Source organism: Gorilla gorilla, chromosome 3 (assembly GCF_029281585.2).
Source record: "Gorilla gorilla gorilla isolate KB3781 chromosome 3, NHGRI_mGorGor1-v2.1_pri, whole genome shotgun sequence".
Taxonomy (NCBI): Eukaryota; Metazoa; Chordata; class Mammalia; order Primates; family Hominidae; genus Gorilla; species Gorilla gorilla.
Window position 1 is genome coordinate 173,663,805 of NC_073227.2, and position 18,457 is coordinate 173,682,261.

Below are 18,457 nucleotides of genomic sequence, written 5' to 3' on the forward strand. Positions count from 1 at the left end.
CATAATATCAAGCTCAGATTTGAGAGAATCCGACACTTAATACTTGAATTACAGATGATCCCCGACTTACAGTGGTTAACTTACAATTTTTTTGACTTTACAATGGAGCAAAATTGATATGTATTCACTACACTCCTTGACTTATGATGGGGCTATCTCTAGATAAACATTATAATTTGAAAATATCGTGCATTTTTGACTTCAGATTTTTTTACTTACAATGTGTCTCTCTGGACCTAACCCCACTGTAAGTCAAGAAGGATCTATATACTTTTAAATGACTTTGAGGGACTAAAGAAGAAAAGAGGAAAGAAGCCTCTGCACAAAGAAAAAAGTTAGAAGAGGTCACAAAGATTTAATTGAGCAGACAGGCCAAAAAAAGCTCGCATAAAACTGCTGTTTTCTTGCAATTAATGGTTAAGTGTTGTCAATGACTGTGCTGAGTGACAGACACACCATTCACCAAGTACTTTCCTGTATTAGCCTCATGGTGGCTGGTTTTCTTGCTGCTGAGTGTTCTTCTTTTTCTAATCTATAATTTGTCTTTTAATTTATGAAATATCTCTTATTTTAACAAAATAATAAAAGAGAATGAAAATACATTTTTAAAAGAAACTTTTCTCTAGATTGAGCTTTATCAGCTATGAACCTGCCATGTGAACTTGAACAAGCCACTTAACCTCTCTAAGTTTACTCAAATTATTTTATTTTTAACTGGTTGTTTTGACATGATGTAGACAGTGTCAGGCACATATTAAGTGTGCAATAAATGTCTTTTGAAAACCTACATCAAAAATTATATTTTCTCAAAAAATGACAAAGAGAAGGGATGAAACAGGAAGAAATCCACAAAATTCTCTATTAAACTAACCTAAATTTTTCCTGAAAAATAGTGAAGCGACTCCTTTTTATAATGACATTGAGCTCAGAAACATAAACTATAGAATAAACAGTAGAATTATTATAAGAACAGATATACTGTCACTCTTAGTTAATTTCTTAGGCACTAGCATATAGAAAATGTGATGTAAATGTCTTACTATTGTTGGAATTATTACTGTGTTTTCAAAATTATAAATCCACTTGAGCAGAACCACATCTAATTCTTTCCCTAATCTTTCCCTATGTTGCTGCTTAATGTAAAATCATCCCTGTGGTCAAGAGATATAAGAGGAAAGAAGACAGGCATTTGGCTAATATTTGCGATTCCTTGTCTGTGGTTATTCCTCTGAGATTGCAGAGACAGAAACACCAAGCTTTCAGGAAACTGTCTAACTACAAATGCCTCCAGAAGAAGGAAGAGGCTGGCCAGATTGGAAAAGTCATGATAAAAGGGACTTTTTCTTGTTTGTACCACTATCTAGTGGCATTTGGGAGGGTGTTGTGAGGGTGGGGTTAGGCAACAAGGGAGTGTGTTTTCTACACAGAAGTTAAAACAATAATAAAACCAACCAAAAGGATCTGTTTTCTGTCGTTACCATGTGTTGGCAATGCTTAACCAGATCAGGGATGAAATTTTCTTCAACTTGAGGGCAGACCCCTCCTAGCACCCTCCTCCCACTGACACTATGCCCCTGTGCAGCGCCAGGCACATAGCAGGTACGAATCACGGAAAAGATGCTAAGATGGAAAATAAGAATATGAAACACTCCCCTCCCCCATGATTCCTTTGTTGCTTTTCCTATTGATTTCTTTCAAACATGAAAACCATAGTGTCCACTTCTCATAGTATTTTGTACATCTCTGGTCCTTATTAAAATCCTGTGCTGTCTTTTGGATTCCATAGCTCAGGAAGAATATCCATTCAATGAGGACAGAGGAAAGTAATGAACAAGACTGGCCAATGAGACAAGGATAAAGTTCTGAAAGGCCTGAGATTATAGACCCTAACAAGACAAGGTTGAAGAGTTGAAGTCTTTGCACACAATGTGGTATATTCAGTGTAGGATGGTTATCAGATTGACTCCCTTTTCCCAGAAGCATGGTGGTCGTAGGTTCTATGGACTTAATAGATAACAGAGGTTCTGTGTCAGGGATGTCTTTCTAGCATCAAGGAAAGTGGAACCCTGTAAATGAATTCCAGAAGTCTTTGTTTATCAGGAGAAAGGAGAAGTGTGTTTTCCACTAAATTCAATTTTTAATGACTGTTACATACTTTCTGAAGCATTAAATTTCACCTGTATACTACTTCGACGACAGAGGAAGAATCATGCACAAGGTAAAAGCCAATGGAAAACTTTGGGTGATAATGGTGTGTCAATGTAGGTTGATTGATTGTGATAAATGTAGAACTCTGATGGGGGACGTTGATAATGGGGGAGGCTGTGCATGTGTGTGGGCAGAGGGTATATGGGAACTCTGTATTTTCTGCTCAATTTTGCTGTAAACCTAAAACTGCCCTAAAAATACTCTTTTAAAATCCCAGTGTGGGAGGGGGAAGAACTATTGCCACTGCATAAGAATAATTAGTTTCACTTGCGTGGTGCTTTAAAACTTAGCTACTGCCGGGTGCGGTGTCTCACGCCTGTAATCCCAGCGCTTTGGGAGGCTGAGGTGGATGGATCACCTGAGGTCAGGGGTTCAAGGCCAGCCTGACCAATGTGGTGAAACCCCGTCTCTATTAAAAATACAAAATTAGCCAGGCGTGGTGGTGGGCACCTGTAATCCCAGCTACTTGGGAGGCTGAGGCAGGAGAACTGCTTGAACCCAGGAGGCAGAGGCTGCAGTGAGCCAAGATTGCACCATTGCACTCCAGCACAGGCAACAAGAGTGAAACTCCGCCTCGAAAAAATAAAAATAAAAATAAAAATAAAACCTAGCTAGGTGGTTTCATTCTCTTATATCATCCTGTGAAACTAGAAGGACAGATGTTCTTATTTCCATTTTTCAAGATGAAGAAATTAAAACTCAGAGAGCTAAAGTGACTTGTTTTAGTCTAAAGAACAAACAAGCATTCAAATTAGGTCTTAAAATAAGTCTTCTAAGTCCAATGACCCACTAATGCACTTTCCACCTGTATCTATAACAATTCACAAGCTTTTAGAGAAAAAAGAAATCTTATTTTTGTCCCAGGGTAGATACTCAAAGTAAACATTTTATGGATTATCAGTGTAATTAAAACATTAGGATAGGAAAAAGAAATGTAAATAAAATTATGACAGAAAAGAAAGATTATCCAAATTATAAGGTGTTAATATCCTTTTAAAAACTTCAGACTGGGCGAGGCACAGTGGCTCACTCCTGTCATCCCAACACTTTGGGAGGCCAAGGCAGCAGGATTGCTTGAGCCCAAAAGTTTGAAAGCAGCCTGAGCAACATAAGGAGACCCTGTCACCACAATAAAGTAAAATAAAATTAGCCAGGCATGGTGGACAAACCTGTGGTCCCAACCGCTCTGGAGGCTAAGTTGGGAGAATCATTTAGGCCCAGGAGGCTAAGGCTACAGTGAGCTGTGATCACACCACTTGCACTCCAGCCTAGACAACAGAATGAGACTCTGTCTCTACACAAAACAACAAAACACCAAAAAACTCCAGAGTGATAAGTGGGCTCTTCTGAAATCACCAACATTAATGGGCCTATGCCAGTAACTAAGGAGAACTGAAAGTCTCATAGTAGATCAAACAAATTCCTGATTTCCCAGGATTGGTAGGTCCAGAAAGAAACCACTAGGGAACACAGGGACAAAAATAATGCTTCGCCCACCAATATTGATGTGTCTGGGTCTTAGGATACAGGCTTAGGATAAAGGAAGTGAATTTTTTTTTTAATCCAGTGAGCTGGGTCTTAGTATAAAGGCAGTGAGCTTCTGTACATCAGTCTTAACTTCCTAATAACTATACTAGCAATAACCAGTGCTTATCGAGAACTTACTTTGTTCTGGGCTTTGTTCTAAATCCAATGTACTTTTCTTAGATTTTTTAGTGAATAAAAAATTAACTTCGCAATATCATAATAACCTTTGAAGTAATCAGAAAGTGCCTAGTGGTACAAAGATCTGGGACTTGCCATTCTTGGTTCTCGAATGCTGGTGCTGGCATTACGAGAGGGCATAAAGTGAAGGCCTGACAGCCATCCTGTGAATGCCACACAGCTCTGGACCCACAGTGGAATGTAGACATTCCCTTTTAAAACAATAATTTAACTATGTGAAGGCTCTAGCTCATTTTCTCATTATTTCAAAAATCTGACTTTTTTTTTTTTGAAACAGAGTTTCACTCTTGTTGCCTAGGCTGGAGTGCAATGGTGTGATCAGCGCTCACTGCAATCTCCGCCTTCCCAGTTGAAGGGATTCTCCTGCTTCAGCCTCCCAAGTAGCTGGGATTACAGGCGCCCGCCATAACGCCTGGCTAATTTTTGTATTTTTAGTAGAGACGGAGTTTTACCATGTTGGCCAGGCTGGTCTTGAACTCCTGGCCTCAGGTGATCTGCCTGCCTCAGCCTCCCAAAGTGTTGGAATCACAGGCATGAGCCACATTGCCTGCCCAAAAATCTGATTTTTAAGAAGATTTCACTGCCATACAATTCTGTAATGTTAAGCTTCTTCCATGTCGCCAACAATTTCAAAGAGCAAAAGGCAGGAATGTAAAAACCACTGAGGGTAGTTTTTAGCATCATTGAGGGTGCTCATCAGTGATAGAGTAATAAGATACTTAAGATATTTATGGAGTTTTGTAGTGATCTGAGCCCTATACCAGACATATATAGTTACATATTTCCAGGTAAGATCAAAACATGGGGAAAATATTCCTTTGTAATATTCCCCCTGGCATTGTTGTTTTCTTCCACCTGCTTGTTAATCAATCTCTCTCTCTCTCTCCCCCTCTCTCTCTCCCTCTCTCTCTCCCCCTTTCTTTTAGAGACAGGGTCTTGCTCTTGCTTGTTGCCCAGGCTGGAATGCAGTGGTACAATCATAGCTCACTACAATCCTGAAATCCTGGGCTCAAGCAATCCTCTCACCTCAGCCTCTCAAGTAACTAGGACTACAGGCAAGCGCCACCAAGCATGACCTGGAATCTCTTTTAAATAGGATAGAATCCTTCCTGAACTGGCAATAATCTTAACATGAAAATGCCGAGGGTGGTGATATTGACCTAAATCTACAATAGGTATAGACTTTGGCATCAGAGCTGAGGTTTGTCTGAGTAAGACTGTGGTGGTGTGATGTGAGGAGAGATTTGGGATGGTGAATTCTTAAGTAAGGTTTAGGGGGGAGACACAGAAAAAGGGTCCGAAGATAAACATCTGACTGCCCCAACCACTGCCTAATAATCAGTATTCCCTCGCGATGCTCAGGCTTCAGGGATTGCCTGGTGACAAGTGACTGACTGGCACCAGACTTCTGGTGAACATGGAGGGAGAGGATTTATCCTGCCTGAAGGTTTATTCCATTTATTCCAACAGAAGTGTGATATCTCAGGCATAGGCTCAAGTTTTCTTCTCTCCGGGTGTCCATGAGTGTTTGCTGCCAAGAACTCAGTACCTCCAAGGTCACAGCAGAGCTCTGCAGAGCCAGTCCCCAACCTTCTGAACCATCAATCCTTTTTCCTTAGAACACTTCCCATGTCCTGACAAAACAGTTCTCTAATCAAAACACCCCAAACGTGGTCATTTCTATCCTCACAAAAGATAATATAATTTAAATGAGACTGTGGAATGCTAAACTATACACCCAAACCCCAAAGCACTAAAATTTTTCTATCAACCAGAGCCACCTAGTGGTAAAATGGAACATTTTTTTAAAATTCCCATTTATTTTCTCACTCTAGTTTACAGTTACCCAGTTTAAGACTGTCGCCTCCATCTGTCTTCCTTACCAAACATCTATTTATCCAAGGTAAACAAACCTACAGTTTGTCATAATTGGAAAGCTTTATGACTAAAACAGAAGCCGAAGCAACAGTGTCTCTTTAGAAGGGCAAGAAAATGTCAATACTCATTTATTTCTAAAGATAAAGAGTCCTAGGATATTTACTTTGTGGCCTTCTATTTTCTGTAACACACTTCCTCTTCTCCACACTATGCACATATCCACCCATGTAAATGATCTCATACAATTTATAGGCACGGAGAAGGCAAGCAAAAAGTGTTCCAGCCTGGTTCCCAATCCCCCCCGCCCCCCCCCCCCCCCCCCCCCCCGCCATATACGTATAATCTGTGGTAGAAATGAGAAGTACCTTGGGTTGTGATTTGATTCCTTCTCTTCCTTCAAGGTAGGTAAACATTCAAAGTCGGCTAGGACAGAATAAAAGCAAACTCATTGTTAGTTACTGAAATTGTATTTTCTATCCACAAACCTGATACAGTTAAATACCATAGTTCTCTGATCTGTGTGGTTACTTGCACAAAAATGGCCTCACCAAGGAGTGATAGTGGTGAAAAGATTAATGATGTCAAGGCTCTTGAAATGGAAAAAGCATTAATAACACAGATACAAAACTTCAACGTGCCTCTGACACTGGAAAGGACACAATTCATCACTGCTTGGTTATTCTGTCCCTGCAGAACCCCAGTGCTCCAAAAGCTAGAATCTGCATGTCTCAGGATAGACAGTGGAATAAGATGGCTTCGCCTGAGGTTCCAATGTGTCTGCAGAATGATTTCCATCAGATTGCAGGGTAGGAAAGAATTGGGTAAAGTGGGAAAACAGCTGATCTTCCTATGGTCATGAGTTCTTTTCTATCACACCACTCGTTATTTTTAAGGGCAAAAAAATTCTTTGATTCTATCACCTATGTGTCAAAATAACTCAGCTTTAGTTGTCAAATAGAAATGCCTTTTCCAGTTTTCTGGTTTTAGTGAGTATGACAGAATCATGATTTTATATTTCACAAAATCTCTGGCACAAAACGTAATACAACAACATAGTAAGAAGAGATTGCCTTTCTGTGGTGAATTTTTTTCTTCTACCTTTTTTTTTTTTTTTTGCATTTTCCAAATTCTACTATGTATGCATATTACTTTTAGCAACTGAAAAACAACAAAATGAGACTCCTGAAGGACTATCTCAATGACCCGCCCCATCCTCAAATAGAATGGCTTTACAGAGTCCTTCTTTCCTCAATATGAAAAACTGTTAGAAATTGTACAAGTTAGCTGAGTGGCTCTTTTTTGAAATCACACCTTGATAAGCCTCTGGTAGCAATAATTCTTTTTTGTTGTTGTTGAGATGGAGTCTCGCTCTGTCACCCAGGCTGGAGTGCAGTGGCACAATCTCGGCTCACTGCAACCTCTGCCTCCTGGGTTCAAGCTATTCTCCTGCCTCAGCCTCCCTAGTAGCTGGGAGTACAGACATGTGCCACACCCAGCTAATTTTGTATTTTCAGTAGAGATGGGGTTTCACCATGTTGGCCAGGCTGGTTTCGAACTCCTGACCTCAGGTTATCCACCCGCCTCGGCCTCCAAAAGTGCTGGGATTATAGGCGTGAGCCACCGTGCCTGGCCTGGTAGTAATAATTCTTATAACCAGTCTCTGAATTTTCTAACTCTATGTAGAGTGTTGAATTTGACAGACCCTAGGGTATTTTTTTAAGATAAACGGTAAAAAATACAAATGACATGATAATGCTGGGTTTTATTAATTTAATCTAAGTAGTAAAAATAATTAATTTTTAAAGGGAATTTAAAAAAGAAAAAGCAGCTGTCATCATTTTAAAGTCCCATTATTGATTTACTAAAAAGTAAGGAACATATACTTCCATTACTGCCAGATATCAATTGGAAATTGTTATATGGGGTATGTATATCACCATCTACATGAGCAATGTCCAATAGAGCATTCTAAAGTGATAGAAATATTCTACATTACACTGTCCACTTAGTAGCCATTGGCTACTAAACACTCAATATTTTTTAATTTTAATTTTAATTAATTTAAATTTAAATAGCCACATTTGGTGATTATCTATTACGTTGAACAGCACAGATCTATGGATACTACATTTGATAAAGTTTTATATCCATAGTCAGTTTAAAATGGTAGATCTTTAAATTCTGTAATGTATAAGGTAATGCCAGATGCTAACTTTTTCCAGATCGTTTGGCCTCAGAGATTTCCTTTCTTGAATAAAATACCATTTTCTGCTTCAAAAAGACCATTTCAACAACTTGTACAGAAATAAAAACAAGTGGCAACAATTAAGCTGAATATTTAAGTATCGTCAGGCCAGGTTTATTATCTGCATGTACCAGATCTAATGTGGGATTGGGCTCTGTCTCACTCCAGGATTTATTGAGATATTTATAAAGCTTTTGCAGCCTTCTGTTACTAGAGAGGAAAGAAAAAAAACAACTTTAGGTTACCACATACCATTTCTATTCATGCTGTTCATCCATTTATCAAGCTCTTCCATTTCAATTTCCATAACAGAGGGTGTATCTTCCTCAAAAATAGGGCTAGAAATAGAGGGCAAAAGACTTGTTAGAAAGAAATGTGAAAGATGCCTAATTTCGTTTGGAAAGAGACTAGAATGCTGATCCTGAGGAAGATGAACTTGATTCAGTGCCTTATGCTCTAGGGAAGCCTGGGGGCTTGCCCTATTCCAAACTACCAAACTTTAATAGGAAGAAAGACTACCACACAAACAAACATACATTTATCACAGGTCCAAAAGTCGGGTGCCCACAGGCCCAACAAGTGGACAAAAAAGGGAACCCAGGAGACTGACTGCTCCCCTGAAGGTGCAAAGTCAAGACTGCAAGGCTCCCAGGGTGAGGCCCTTCCGGGGAGTTGCCACATTAAGCATTTTAGCCTTGCTTAATTTCACTTCCTGTTCCTTGGGGTTTTTTGATCAGTGCCCCAGGTCAAGAGGCCACTGTCAGCAGGCTACAGTTATCACCTGTCCCTTCAATTCCCAGGCCTTTCTCTCTTAGAGAAATGGAGCAGTTGCTTTCAGAAATTCACTGCCCTCACTTGCAGAAGCTCAAACTGCACAGTCAGGGGACAGAGTCCGTGGTTAGTGGAGATGGGGTTGGGGAAGGATGGACCACCAGCTCTGAAAGCAGCGTAGGCAGTACACTGCGTAGAGGAAGCGACAAAGTTTCTAAACCAGGAGGCTGCTTGGAAGATGGGGAGGATATGGCATCACCCCAGAACATGCTTCTGAGTGGAGGCTTGTTTTTCTCTCTCCCACCCCTCCTTCCCTCCCTCCTCTCCCTTCCTCCTGCTCCTCCCACTCTTCCCTTCTCCTCCTCCTCTCTCTCCCATCCCTGGGGGTTCTTGCTGTGTGAACTTCTGCTTCGACCAGGGCTCCCTGCTAAATACCAGCTCAAGTATCTTTCCTGGTGATAAAATTTCTAATCAGAGTAAATGAACCAATGTCCTTGAAATACAGCTAGGGATAGAATATTTAACTGCTATGCACTTGAAATTGGTAGCAGTCAGGATTCTTTTCTGAATGTAGGACAACGAAATAAAGCAGATGCCAAGCTGTCTTTGCCCAGATCACACTCACACGCTGGATAGGGTTTGGGGATGCCAGCACATCCTCCCTTAGGCTGCCAAGGATCTCCAGCCCCGCCTGGGAAGCAGGAGAGTCCCGCAAGATGTCAGAACAAAAACACCTGAAAAGGCAGCTGTCCACCTTAACAGTTGCTGTTCACACCCCAGGTGGATCAGAAGCAGCAGGGAAAACTTACACTTTCACGTTTTCACTTCCCAGTTCATCTAAAAGGAAATGAACATAAAGGTCATGTTAGCTTTGTTCTTCTGTAACAACTTTTAATTTCAACAACAGCTGAAGTCTCCTTTACAAAGAGAGCAAAATGACATTAAGTAACATTTTTAGAGGAGCGATCATTAACTTAGAGTCAAAGAAGTGCGGATTGCCATATTAAAACGAGGTCCTAATCCGTGTGAAATCTGCTTTCTTTTAGATGTGGATGGTCTGCTGAGAACGCTCACTTCAGATCAGATGTTCATCCGTCTTTATTTTTTACATCCACAAGAAGAGGAAAACATTGGTAAGGAAAGGCAAGGGAGGGTGAAACAAGAGGGCTTGCTCCTTGGCCTCCTTCAGTAAAATGTCCCAGATCTAAAGGTTGCTGCTTCATCTCCTGTGATACACCATGCTGAGCACTGTGGCACTGTGCCTCACTCCTGGCGGAGGATGTGGGATCTTCCATCAAGGGCTCCCCTTGGAATTTTCCTTTTACCCCTGCTCTTGGCACGGCTGGATCCCTCACTTCAGGGTCCCAGCTTAAATACTCTTTCCTCAGGGAGGCCTTCCCCACCTACTCTATTTAAAGAAGGGCCCATCTTTCCTGTTGCTCCCCAGCTCAGCACCTTGCTTGCGTCTTTCATAATATTGGCCACAATTTCTCATTGGTCAACCCATCTGTTTGATTTTTTTTTCTGTCTGTGTCTCTCACTAGACAAAGTACAAAGGGGCAGGGATCGTGTCTGTCTTATTTATCGTGGTATCCCCTCAGCTCTGAGCCAGCTACCACAGTACCTGGTAAATGCCTAGTCAATATCAGTGGAATAAATGATTAGGTGTTAACCTCAATTGTCCAGCACTGGGGTTCAATTCATGTCCAATATTTCAGACTTAGCATAGTGAAACTTCCAACAAGCCTGTTTTTAGTTCCTGTTGGTTGAGGTGAGAGTCAGGTAACTGTTTACAAAATGGCTCTAATGCACATCAGACTCCAAATGAACAAGTGGTGAGAATTGGAGCCTGATGTCCCAGCTGAAGCCCTGTTTCATTTGGCAGGAGAACCAACACATCCAGAGAAATGAGGCAATGATGTTGAGTGGATAGCATAGGCCTGCTGCACCATTTATCATGTGAAACCTATTGAAGAGCAAACCACTTTGTAGAGGCCCACCAAATAGTCAGAGGTTTCTGATCCTTGGCAATTAAAGGCCTCCTATTGTCTGTCCTGGAGAAATGGAGGTCCTCAGTGAAGGAACACAACCAGCAGACACCTGGAACTGAGTTCCTGGCAGCAGTGAGCTGCTGTAATTTCCTGTGGGTTGGCAAGCTTGAATGGCATTGCTAATCCAGGAAAGCTGGGCACAGATGTAAGTTTCATGCCATCACCGCTTGCCTTCCAGGAGCTGCAGGCTATGTCCTCCTGCCCTCCAGTAGTCATCTAAAGCTTCCTGCAGCTGCCTGACTCCTCAGAAACTTAGATGGGGGAAAGGAGAATACATACACACACACACACACACACACACACACACACCACAAACCCACACTTTCTATCTAAAATATACAGGCTATTTCCTTAAGGAATTTTACTATAAATAAAGCTCCTACACAATTGAAGATCCCTGCAGGTGACCTGTAAAGCTCCTCCTGTTTTGTCACTCCCTCCTCCTCCCTCTCCCTTTTCCCCTGCGGAATAACCCCTGACTATTTTCCCAGACAGCAAGTGGCTGCATGGCCCCACCGTTGTGGGCATGGATATATCTTTATAATCTGGGTTCCCCACAGGCTTCAGAGTGAGCAAAAGCTAGCCTGCAAGCAGATGAAGGAAAACTTTTAAAAGCCATTACAAAAGTGCTCCAGATGCACCAAATGTGAAGCTCCTGTAATCAGTTTTAAAACAGAGCAAAAAGCTTTCTACGGCCTCATCTTGCCTGCTCCATGGCTATTACCTCTGCTCCAGCCACCATGGCAACAGAAAAACATCTGGGAGGGCACACAAAGAGCATAGCATTAAACCAGGAGGAAGACCAATTACTTGTCCTCAGCAATCAGGCCCTGCCCGCTCCACTCCACCTGGCCTATATATATTTATGAATAGCCACCTATTCCCTTTGCAACCAGGAGGCAAATGCAGCTCTTACAAAGCTCCATCTCAAACCCCTATTCCATTTTCCCTCCAACAATCCTTCCATTTCATCTCCTCCAACCCACTTTGTCCTCCTCCTTCAGTTCCTACTTTACCGCCACTTAGCCTGACAGTACCCTCCTCTCAGATCCTCTCCTCTGTGCATTCGATAGTGGGGTTGTCTGGTGGAGGCTAGGGGAGGGCAGGAGCTACAGGAGCCTCTGGCTTCCTTTTCTTGTTTCCACGCTGAGCAGTGAGCAAGAGAAAGAGTCTCTTTCCAGAAGATTTACTGAGTAAGCCAGGCATCATGTAGCCACAGCCTGTTTAAAGGGGTAGTTTATCGCCAGCTGTTTTCCCTGCAGCTCTTTCAGAGAGACCTCGCACATCAAGACACTGCAAATTTCATACCAGGAGGTCTAGGAAGAATGATAGCAGAACATCACGTTACTACATCATGTTTCCCTTTCCCTGGACATGAAATGGACAAGCCCAGAGGAAAAAGTAATTTCCAATCAGATGAAGTGTTCTAAAAGTTTTGGCCAAGTCCTCTCCCATTGTCAAATTTAAAGACTTATTTCCTGGTATAGTATAACAGACCAGGCTCTACCCATGTGGGGTAAGAAACAGTATGTCTGCTTCTAACTTTCCCAGGGGACATAGTGTGCAGGTATCCATGCTCTCCTATAAAGCATTTCTGTGGGAGCTTTCCAAGCAAAACGCTGGTATGACCTTCCATGATAGTTGTATTTTACCTGAAAAAAATCAAATTTTGCTAATGTATATATTCTGCTTTTATTAACTTTTAGCATTCAGTTTTTCTGAAAAGCTGTCCATCTGTTAAGCAGTTAGTGATCACGTCTGCGTTAAAGCATTGGCTGATAAGAGAAAAAAATTCAAATAAAACTCTCTATCAAAATCTTTTGTGATAAGCCAATTGTTTTGAAATTCTAAGTTTTCTCTGTTGTGTTTTTTAAAGTTAGGCATATTTAAGGTAAAAATAATGTACCAATTTTTAGTAAGGATAATGTACAAATTTGACTTTCCCTCTGAGAGTAGACGTTCTTTAATAAACATTCTCACATTCTTTAATTAAGTCACTTATTCAACAAACATATACAAGCAGCTAGCGTGTGTTGGGCTAGGCGTTGAGTTAGGTAAAGGGATGATAATAAGCTAGCACTTAGCACTTATGCCAGGTACTGATTTTTTCTAAGTGATTTGCCTATATAAACCATTTAATTCTCACAACTCTATGAGGTGGGTATTGAATTTGCCCATTTTACAGATGAAGAAACTTAATCAGAGAGTCACAGTGCCAGGAAGTGCAAGCCAACCAAGCAGTGTGTGTGGTTTGAGTCTGGACTCTCAACCTCAATGCCACACTGTCACACAAGACAAATAAGACTAGCTCTTGGTTCTCCTGGACCTTAACGACCACATCACCCAGAAAGAAAAGAAAAAAGAGAAGGAAGGAAGGAAGGAAGGAAGGGAAACAAGTCACCAACTTATGACAATGTGAATACTGTGAACAAAGAGTGTGAACAAAGTATTCTGAGAGCACAGAAGAGATGGTAATTAATTTTTCCTAGGGGAGGATTATTCAAGGCTTCCTCAAAACTGGGCCCTAGCAGGGGGGCGTGGTGGCTCACACCTGTAATCCCAGTGCTTTGGGAGGCTGAGGTGGGAGGATCACTTGAGCCTAGGAGTTTGAGACTTGCCTGAGCAACATAGCAAGACTCCATCTCTACAAAACATTTTTTAAAAATGTCAAAAACTACTCAGGCATGGTGGCACAGGCCTGTGGTACCAGCTACTCTGTAGGCTGAGGTGGGAGGATCACTTGAGCCCAGGAGTTTGAGGCTGCAGTGAGCTATGATTGTGCCACCGCATTCCAGCCTGGGCGACAGAGCAAGGCCCTGTCTCTTAAACAAAACAAAAACAGAACTGGGCCCTGGAAAAAGGGATGGCAGTTTGCCAAGCAGACAGGAAGAAAATTCCAGACAGAAGAAATGGTATCAACCAGGCATGGAGGCATCCTGAAAGTCAAGTCAAGTTCTGGGAATAGCAAATACTTCAAGTGTTGTTAGAGTGGAGGATGAATGGACCATGTCTGAGGTTGAGGCTGGCTCTCGCTTGTAAATGGCTTTTGAACCTTGAGACTTTCACAGTGAAATTCAATGAAAAATCAATTTCTGGATTTGGAGCCTAAGAGCCTCACCATGTGAGTGGATACCTCCAACATCCCCCCACCCCTTGAGTCCATTAGGTAAAACCAGTCATGGTTTGAAGAAGGAAATTATGACTTTTCCTGAATTTTAAAAAATTTAAAAAGCTCTGTTTGCTTTTTTTTCTTAAGCTTAGAAAGAAGCCTCCATATGACCATGTTATTAGGAAGTCCTGAAATTTCAAGCAGTGGAGAAACATGTGTATTTCCTACTTCTTTGGAATCTATTATATGGGCCTCTGCCATGAAAGGAAATACTCTTCGGGGCTTCTTCCCCAGCTCACATTTGCCTCATCTGCTGACTGTGAAAGATTCCTCTGGCACAGAGACAGTGAGGTAGGCATGTGGGACAAGGGCATGGCCCCAAAGCCAGAGGTGCCCTGTCATGGGTGTGAGGGACATAAAGTGAGTTTTGTATACATGTAAGACTATGTGTTGTATTAGAGATGTTCCTATCCTTTGAGTAAATTTTGGAAAGACTATAAAGGCTTTAACTTAAAAATCGAATCCGAGCGAGTTTTACTAGCACAAGCCAAAAGTACCCAAGTCTGCTTTGGACCTAGAACTACCCTGACTCCTAGCACGTGATGCTCCTTGAATCACAACTGAATACTCTCAAAGTGGGTCTCTGACTGAGGGAATTTTCTATAATTGGTTTTCGGATTGATGTTAGTAATCTTTAGACAGTTGAAGAATTTGATTATAAAAGTTAGCATAGCTTCAATGGGAACAAGAACAATGCTTCCTCCAGGACTTTTCAAGATCAAATTGGGATGTGGGGTGGGGGAGAAAATAAAATCTGTAACAGAAATATAGATGAAAGAATGCTCTTCTGGTGGTGATGACCCCAAGGCCTCTAGCCTTCCCATCCCTAACCCTAATCTGACCCACTCCTTGATCAGCCTTTCTCTTTCCCCAGTGATGGGAAATGTTATACTGGCTTATTGGCTAAAATTATACAGGATCCTCATCTGGATTAGGGTCAAAGATGGCAGCAGTAGAAAAGCATCCCCCAGAAATATGCAGGTTCAGGTCCAGACCACTGCAATAAAGTGAGTATTGCAATAAAGCAAGTCACATTAATTTTTTAGTTTCCAAATGCATAAAAAGTTATGTTTTTCCTACAATGTAGCCTATTAAGTGTGCAACATTGTGTCTACAGAGACAATGTATATACCTTAATTTAAAATACTTCATTGCTAGAAAATGGTAATGATCATCCGAGCCTTCCGCGAGTTGTAATTATTTTTCTGGCGGAGGGTCTTGCCCTGATGTTGATGGCTGCTGACTGATCAGGGTGGTGGTTGCTGATGGTTGGGAAGGCTGTGGCAATGTCTTAAAGTAAGATCACAATGAAGTGTCGCATTGATTGACTCTCTTTCACAAAGATTTCTCTGTAGCATACAATGCTTTGTTTGATAGCATTTTATCTGCAATAGAATTGTTTCACAATTGGAGACGATTCTCACAAAACCTGCTGCTGCTCTACCAACTATGTTTATGGAACATTCTAAATCCTGTGTTGTCATTTCAACAATGTTCATGGCATCTTCACTAGGAGTAGATTCCATCTCAAAAAAAAAAAACAACAACAAAACTCTAAACTCTTTGTTCATTCAGAAGAAGCAATTTCTCAGCCACTTAACGTTTTATCATGAGATTGCAGCAATTCCATGGCATTTTCAGGCTTCACTTCTTATCCTAGTTCTCTTGCTCTTTCTACCACATCTGCAGTGACCCCTCCACTCAAGTCTTGAACCCCTCAAAGTCATTCATGGGTCTTGGAATCAACGTCTTCCAAAATACTGTTGATGCTGATATTTTGACCTGCTCCTATGAATCGGAAATGTTCTTAATGGCATCTAGAATGGTGAATTCTTCCCAGAAGATTCCTTCCCAGATTTATCAGAGGACTCACCATCTATGGCAGCTATGGCCTTACAAAATGTATGTCTTAAACAATAAGACTTGAAATTCAAAATGACTCCTTAATCCATGGGCTGCAGAATGGATGTTGTATCAGCAGGCATGAAAACATTAGTCTCCTTGTACATCTCCACCAGGCCTCTTGGGTGACCAGGTGCATTGTCAATGAACAGTAATATTTTTAGTGGAATCTTGTATTTTGAGCAGTAGATCTTAACGGTGGACTTAAATTATTCAGTAAACCATGCTATAAACAAATGTGCTAACATCCAGGCTTGGTTGTTCCACTTATAGAGCACAGGCAGAGTAGATTTAGCGTAATTCTTAAGAGCTGTCAGATTTTCAGAATGGTAAACAAGAATTGACTTTAAGTCACCAACTACATTAGCTTCTAACAGGGGAGTCAGCATATCTTTTGAAGCTTTGAAGCCAGACAGTGATTTCTCCTCTCTAGCTATTAATACTCCTAGATGGCATTTTTTTTTTTTTTTTAAGTAGGGACAGCGTTTCACCATGTTAGCCAGGCTGGTCTCAAACTCCTGACCTCAAATGATCTGCCTCAGCTTCCCATAGTGCTGAGATTACAGGCGTGAGCCACCATGCCCAGTCAGATGGCATCTTCTTCCAATAGAGGACTGTTTCATCTACATGGAAAATCTATGGTTGAGTGTAGCCACCTTCATCAGCGATTTGAACTAGGTCTTCTAGATAACTTGCTGCAGCTCCTACATCAGTCCTTGCTGCTTCATCTTGCACTGTTATGTTATAGAAATGGCTTTTTCCCTTAAACCTCATTAAACACCCTCTGCTAGCTTCCAATTTTTCTTCTGCAGCTTCCTCACCTCTCTCAGCCTTTGTAGAATTAAGGAGAATTAAGGCCTTGCTCTGGATTAGGCTTAGGCTTAAGAGAATGCTGTGACTGGTTTGATCTTCTACCCAGACCACTGAAACTTTCTCTATATCAACAATAATACTGCTTTGCTTTCCTATCATTGTATGTTCACTGAGTAGCACTTTTAGTTTCCTTCAAGAACTTTTTCCTTTGCATTTACAACTTGGCTAAATGTTTGGCACAAGAGGCCTGGTTTTCAGCCTATCTCAGCTTTCAACTTGCCTTCCTCACAAGGCTTAATCATTTCTAGCTTTTCACTTAAAATGAGAGATATGTGACTCTTCCTTCCATTTGAACACTTACATGCCATTGTAGGGTTATGAATTGGCCTAATTTCAATATTGTTCTGTATCAGGGAATAGAGAGGCCTGAAGACAGGGAGAGAGATAGGGAATGGCTTGTTGGTGAAGCAGTCAGAACACACACAATGTTTATCAATTAAGTTCACTGCCTTCCGTGAGCATGGTTTCAGGCACCCCAAAACAATTACAACAGTAATATCAAAGATAACTGATCACAGATCACCATAACAGGCATAGTAGTATTGAAAACATTTGAAATATTGTGAGAATTATCAAAATGTAATGCAGAGACACAAAGTAAACATGTGCTGTTGAAAAAATGATACCAATAGACTGGTTTGAGGCAATGGTTGCCATAAAACTTCAATTTGTTAAAAAAAAAAACAAAAAAACAACACCTGTAAAGTGCAATAAAGCAAAATGCAACCAAACAAGGCGTGCCTGTATTTTGAAATTCAATTAAACTTTTTTTTTTAAAGAAAGGAATATGCATATATTCACTTCTGGAAAATTTCATTGAAATGTATTATTTATCACTTACTATTATATGTAGTCCTTGTTGCTTAATTTTAAAACATCTCTGCTCCTTCTCCAATCCCACCCCCACCTGTAGGCAGGTTTTAGGATAATACTCACATGTCTGTAAAGCACTCTGAGATCCTTGGCTAGAAGGTTCTGTATCAAAGCAAAGAATATTTTGTTTTATTGATTGTTCACTAACACATGAAGCAATTTTCTGGAAATGGAAATACACCAAATATTTACCTTGTTTAGTTCTTTTTCTTTTATAGTATGTTGCAAGGAATACCACGGATAAAAGTAAGAGGACCAATAAAATCAATGGGATTAACACCATCAGTATAAACTCTAACTGATTTTCATTAGGAGCAAAGTTGGTAGAATTTATATTTGCATTTAATGTTTCTTTGATGGTCACTGCAGCAAATGTGCTTGGAATAGTCACTTTATTTGGTCTTTCAGATTCCACAGTTGTATCTCCTGAGTTTTCTAATTCCTCATAATTACCTGTGGGAATAGATACAAAATTGAAATTTCCATGGAGACAAAGTTAGTATGTTATATTGTCAATGATTTTTAAATTATTCCTAGATACATTCTGTGATAAATTTGACCCACTATACTTGGCCTCCAAGCTAAGTGTGACACAGAACATTGATTTAACATAAATGAAGCTCAAGCTGGGAGTGTATTGAATATGGAATCAGAGCTCAGAGAAAAACCTTGCACAAAGGTAGGCAGTTTTGCGCTGACCAGACATTTTAGATACGCTTAAGCAAAGTGGATTCGGAAGCTTCCTCATGTTAAGGGTGATTT

The 18,457-nt window shown here is 40.9% G+C and overlaps 1 protein-coding gene across 1 annotated transcript in view; it reads right to left on the reverse strand.

The window, feature by feature from the left end:
* TMEM154 (transmembrane protein 154) overlaps positions 1-18,457 on the reverse strand; it is a 53,900-nt gene that overhangs the window by 8,642 nt on the left and 26,801 nt on the right. Inside the window, exons 2-6 of the mRNA XM_019025072.4 lie at positions 17,888-18,148; positions 17,759-17,797; positions 9,637-9,664; positions 8,309-8,394; positions 6,177-6,234 (exon numbers count right to left, since the gene is read on the reverse strand). Coding sequence (XP_018880617.1) covers positions 6,177-6,234; positions 8,309-8,394; positions 9,637-9,664; positions 17,759-17,797; positions 17,888-18,148 — 472 coding nt within the window. The remainder of the gene's footprint in view (positions 1-6,176; positions 6,235-8,308; positions 8,395-9,636; positions 9,665-17,758; positions 17,798-17,887; positions 18,149-18,457) is intronic.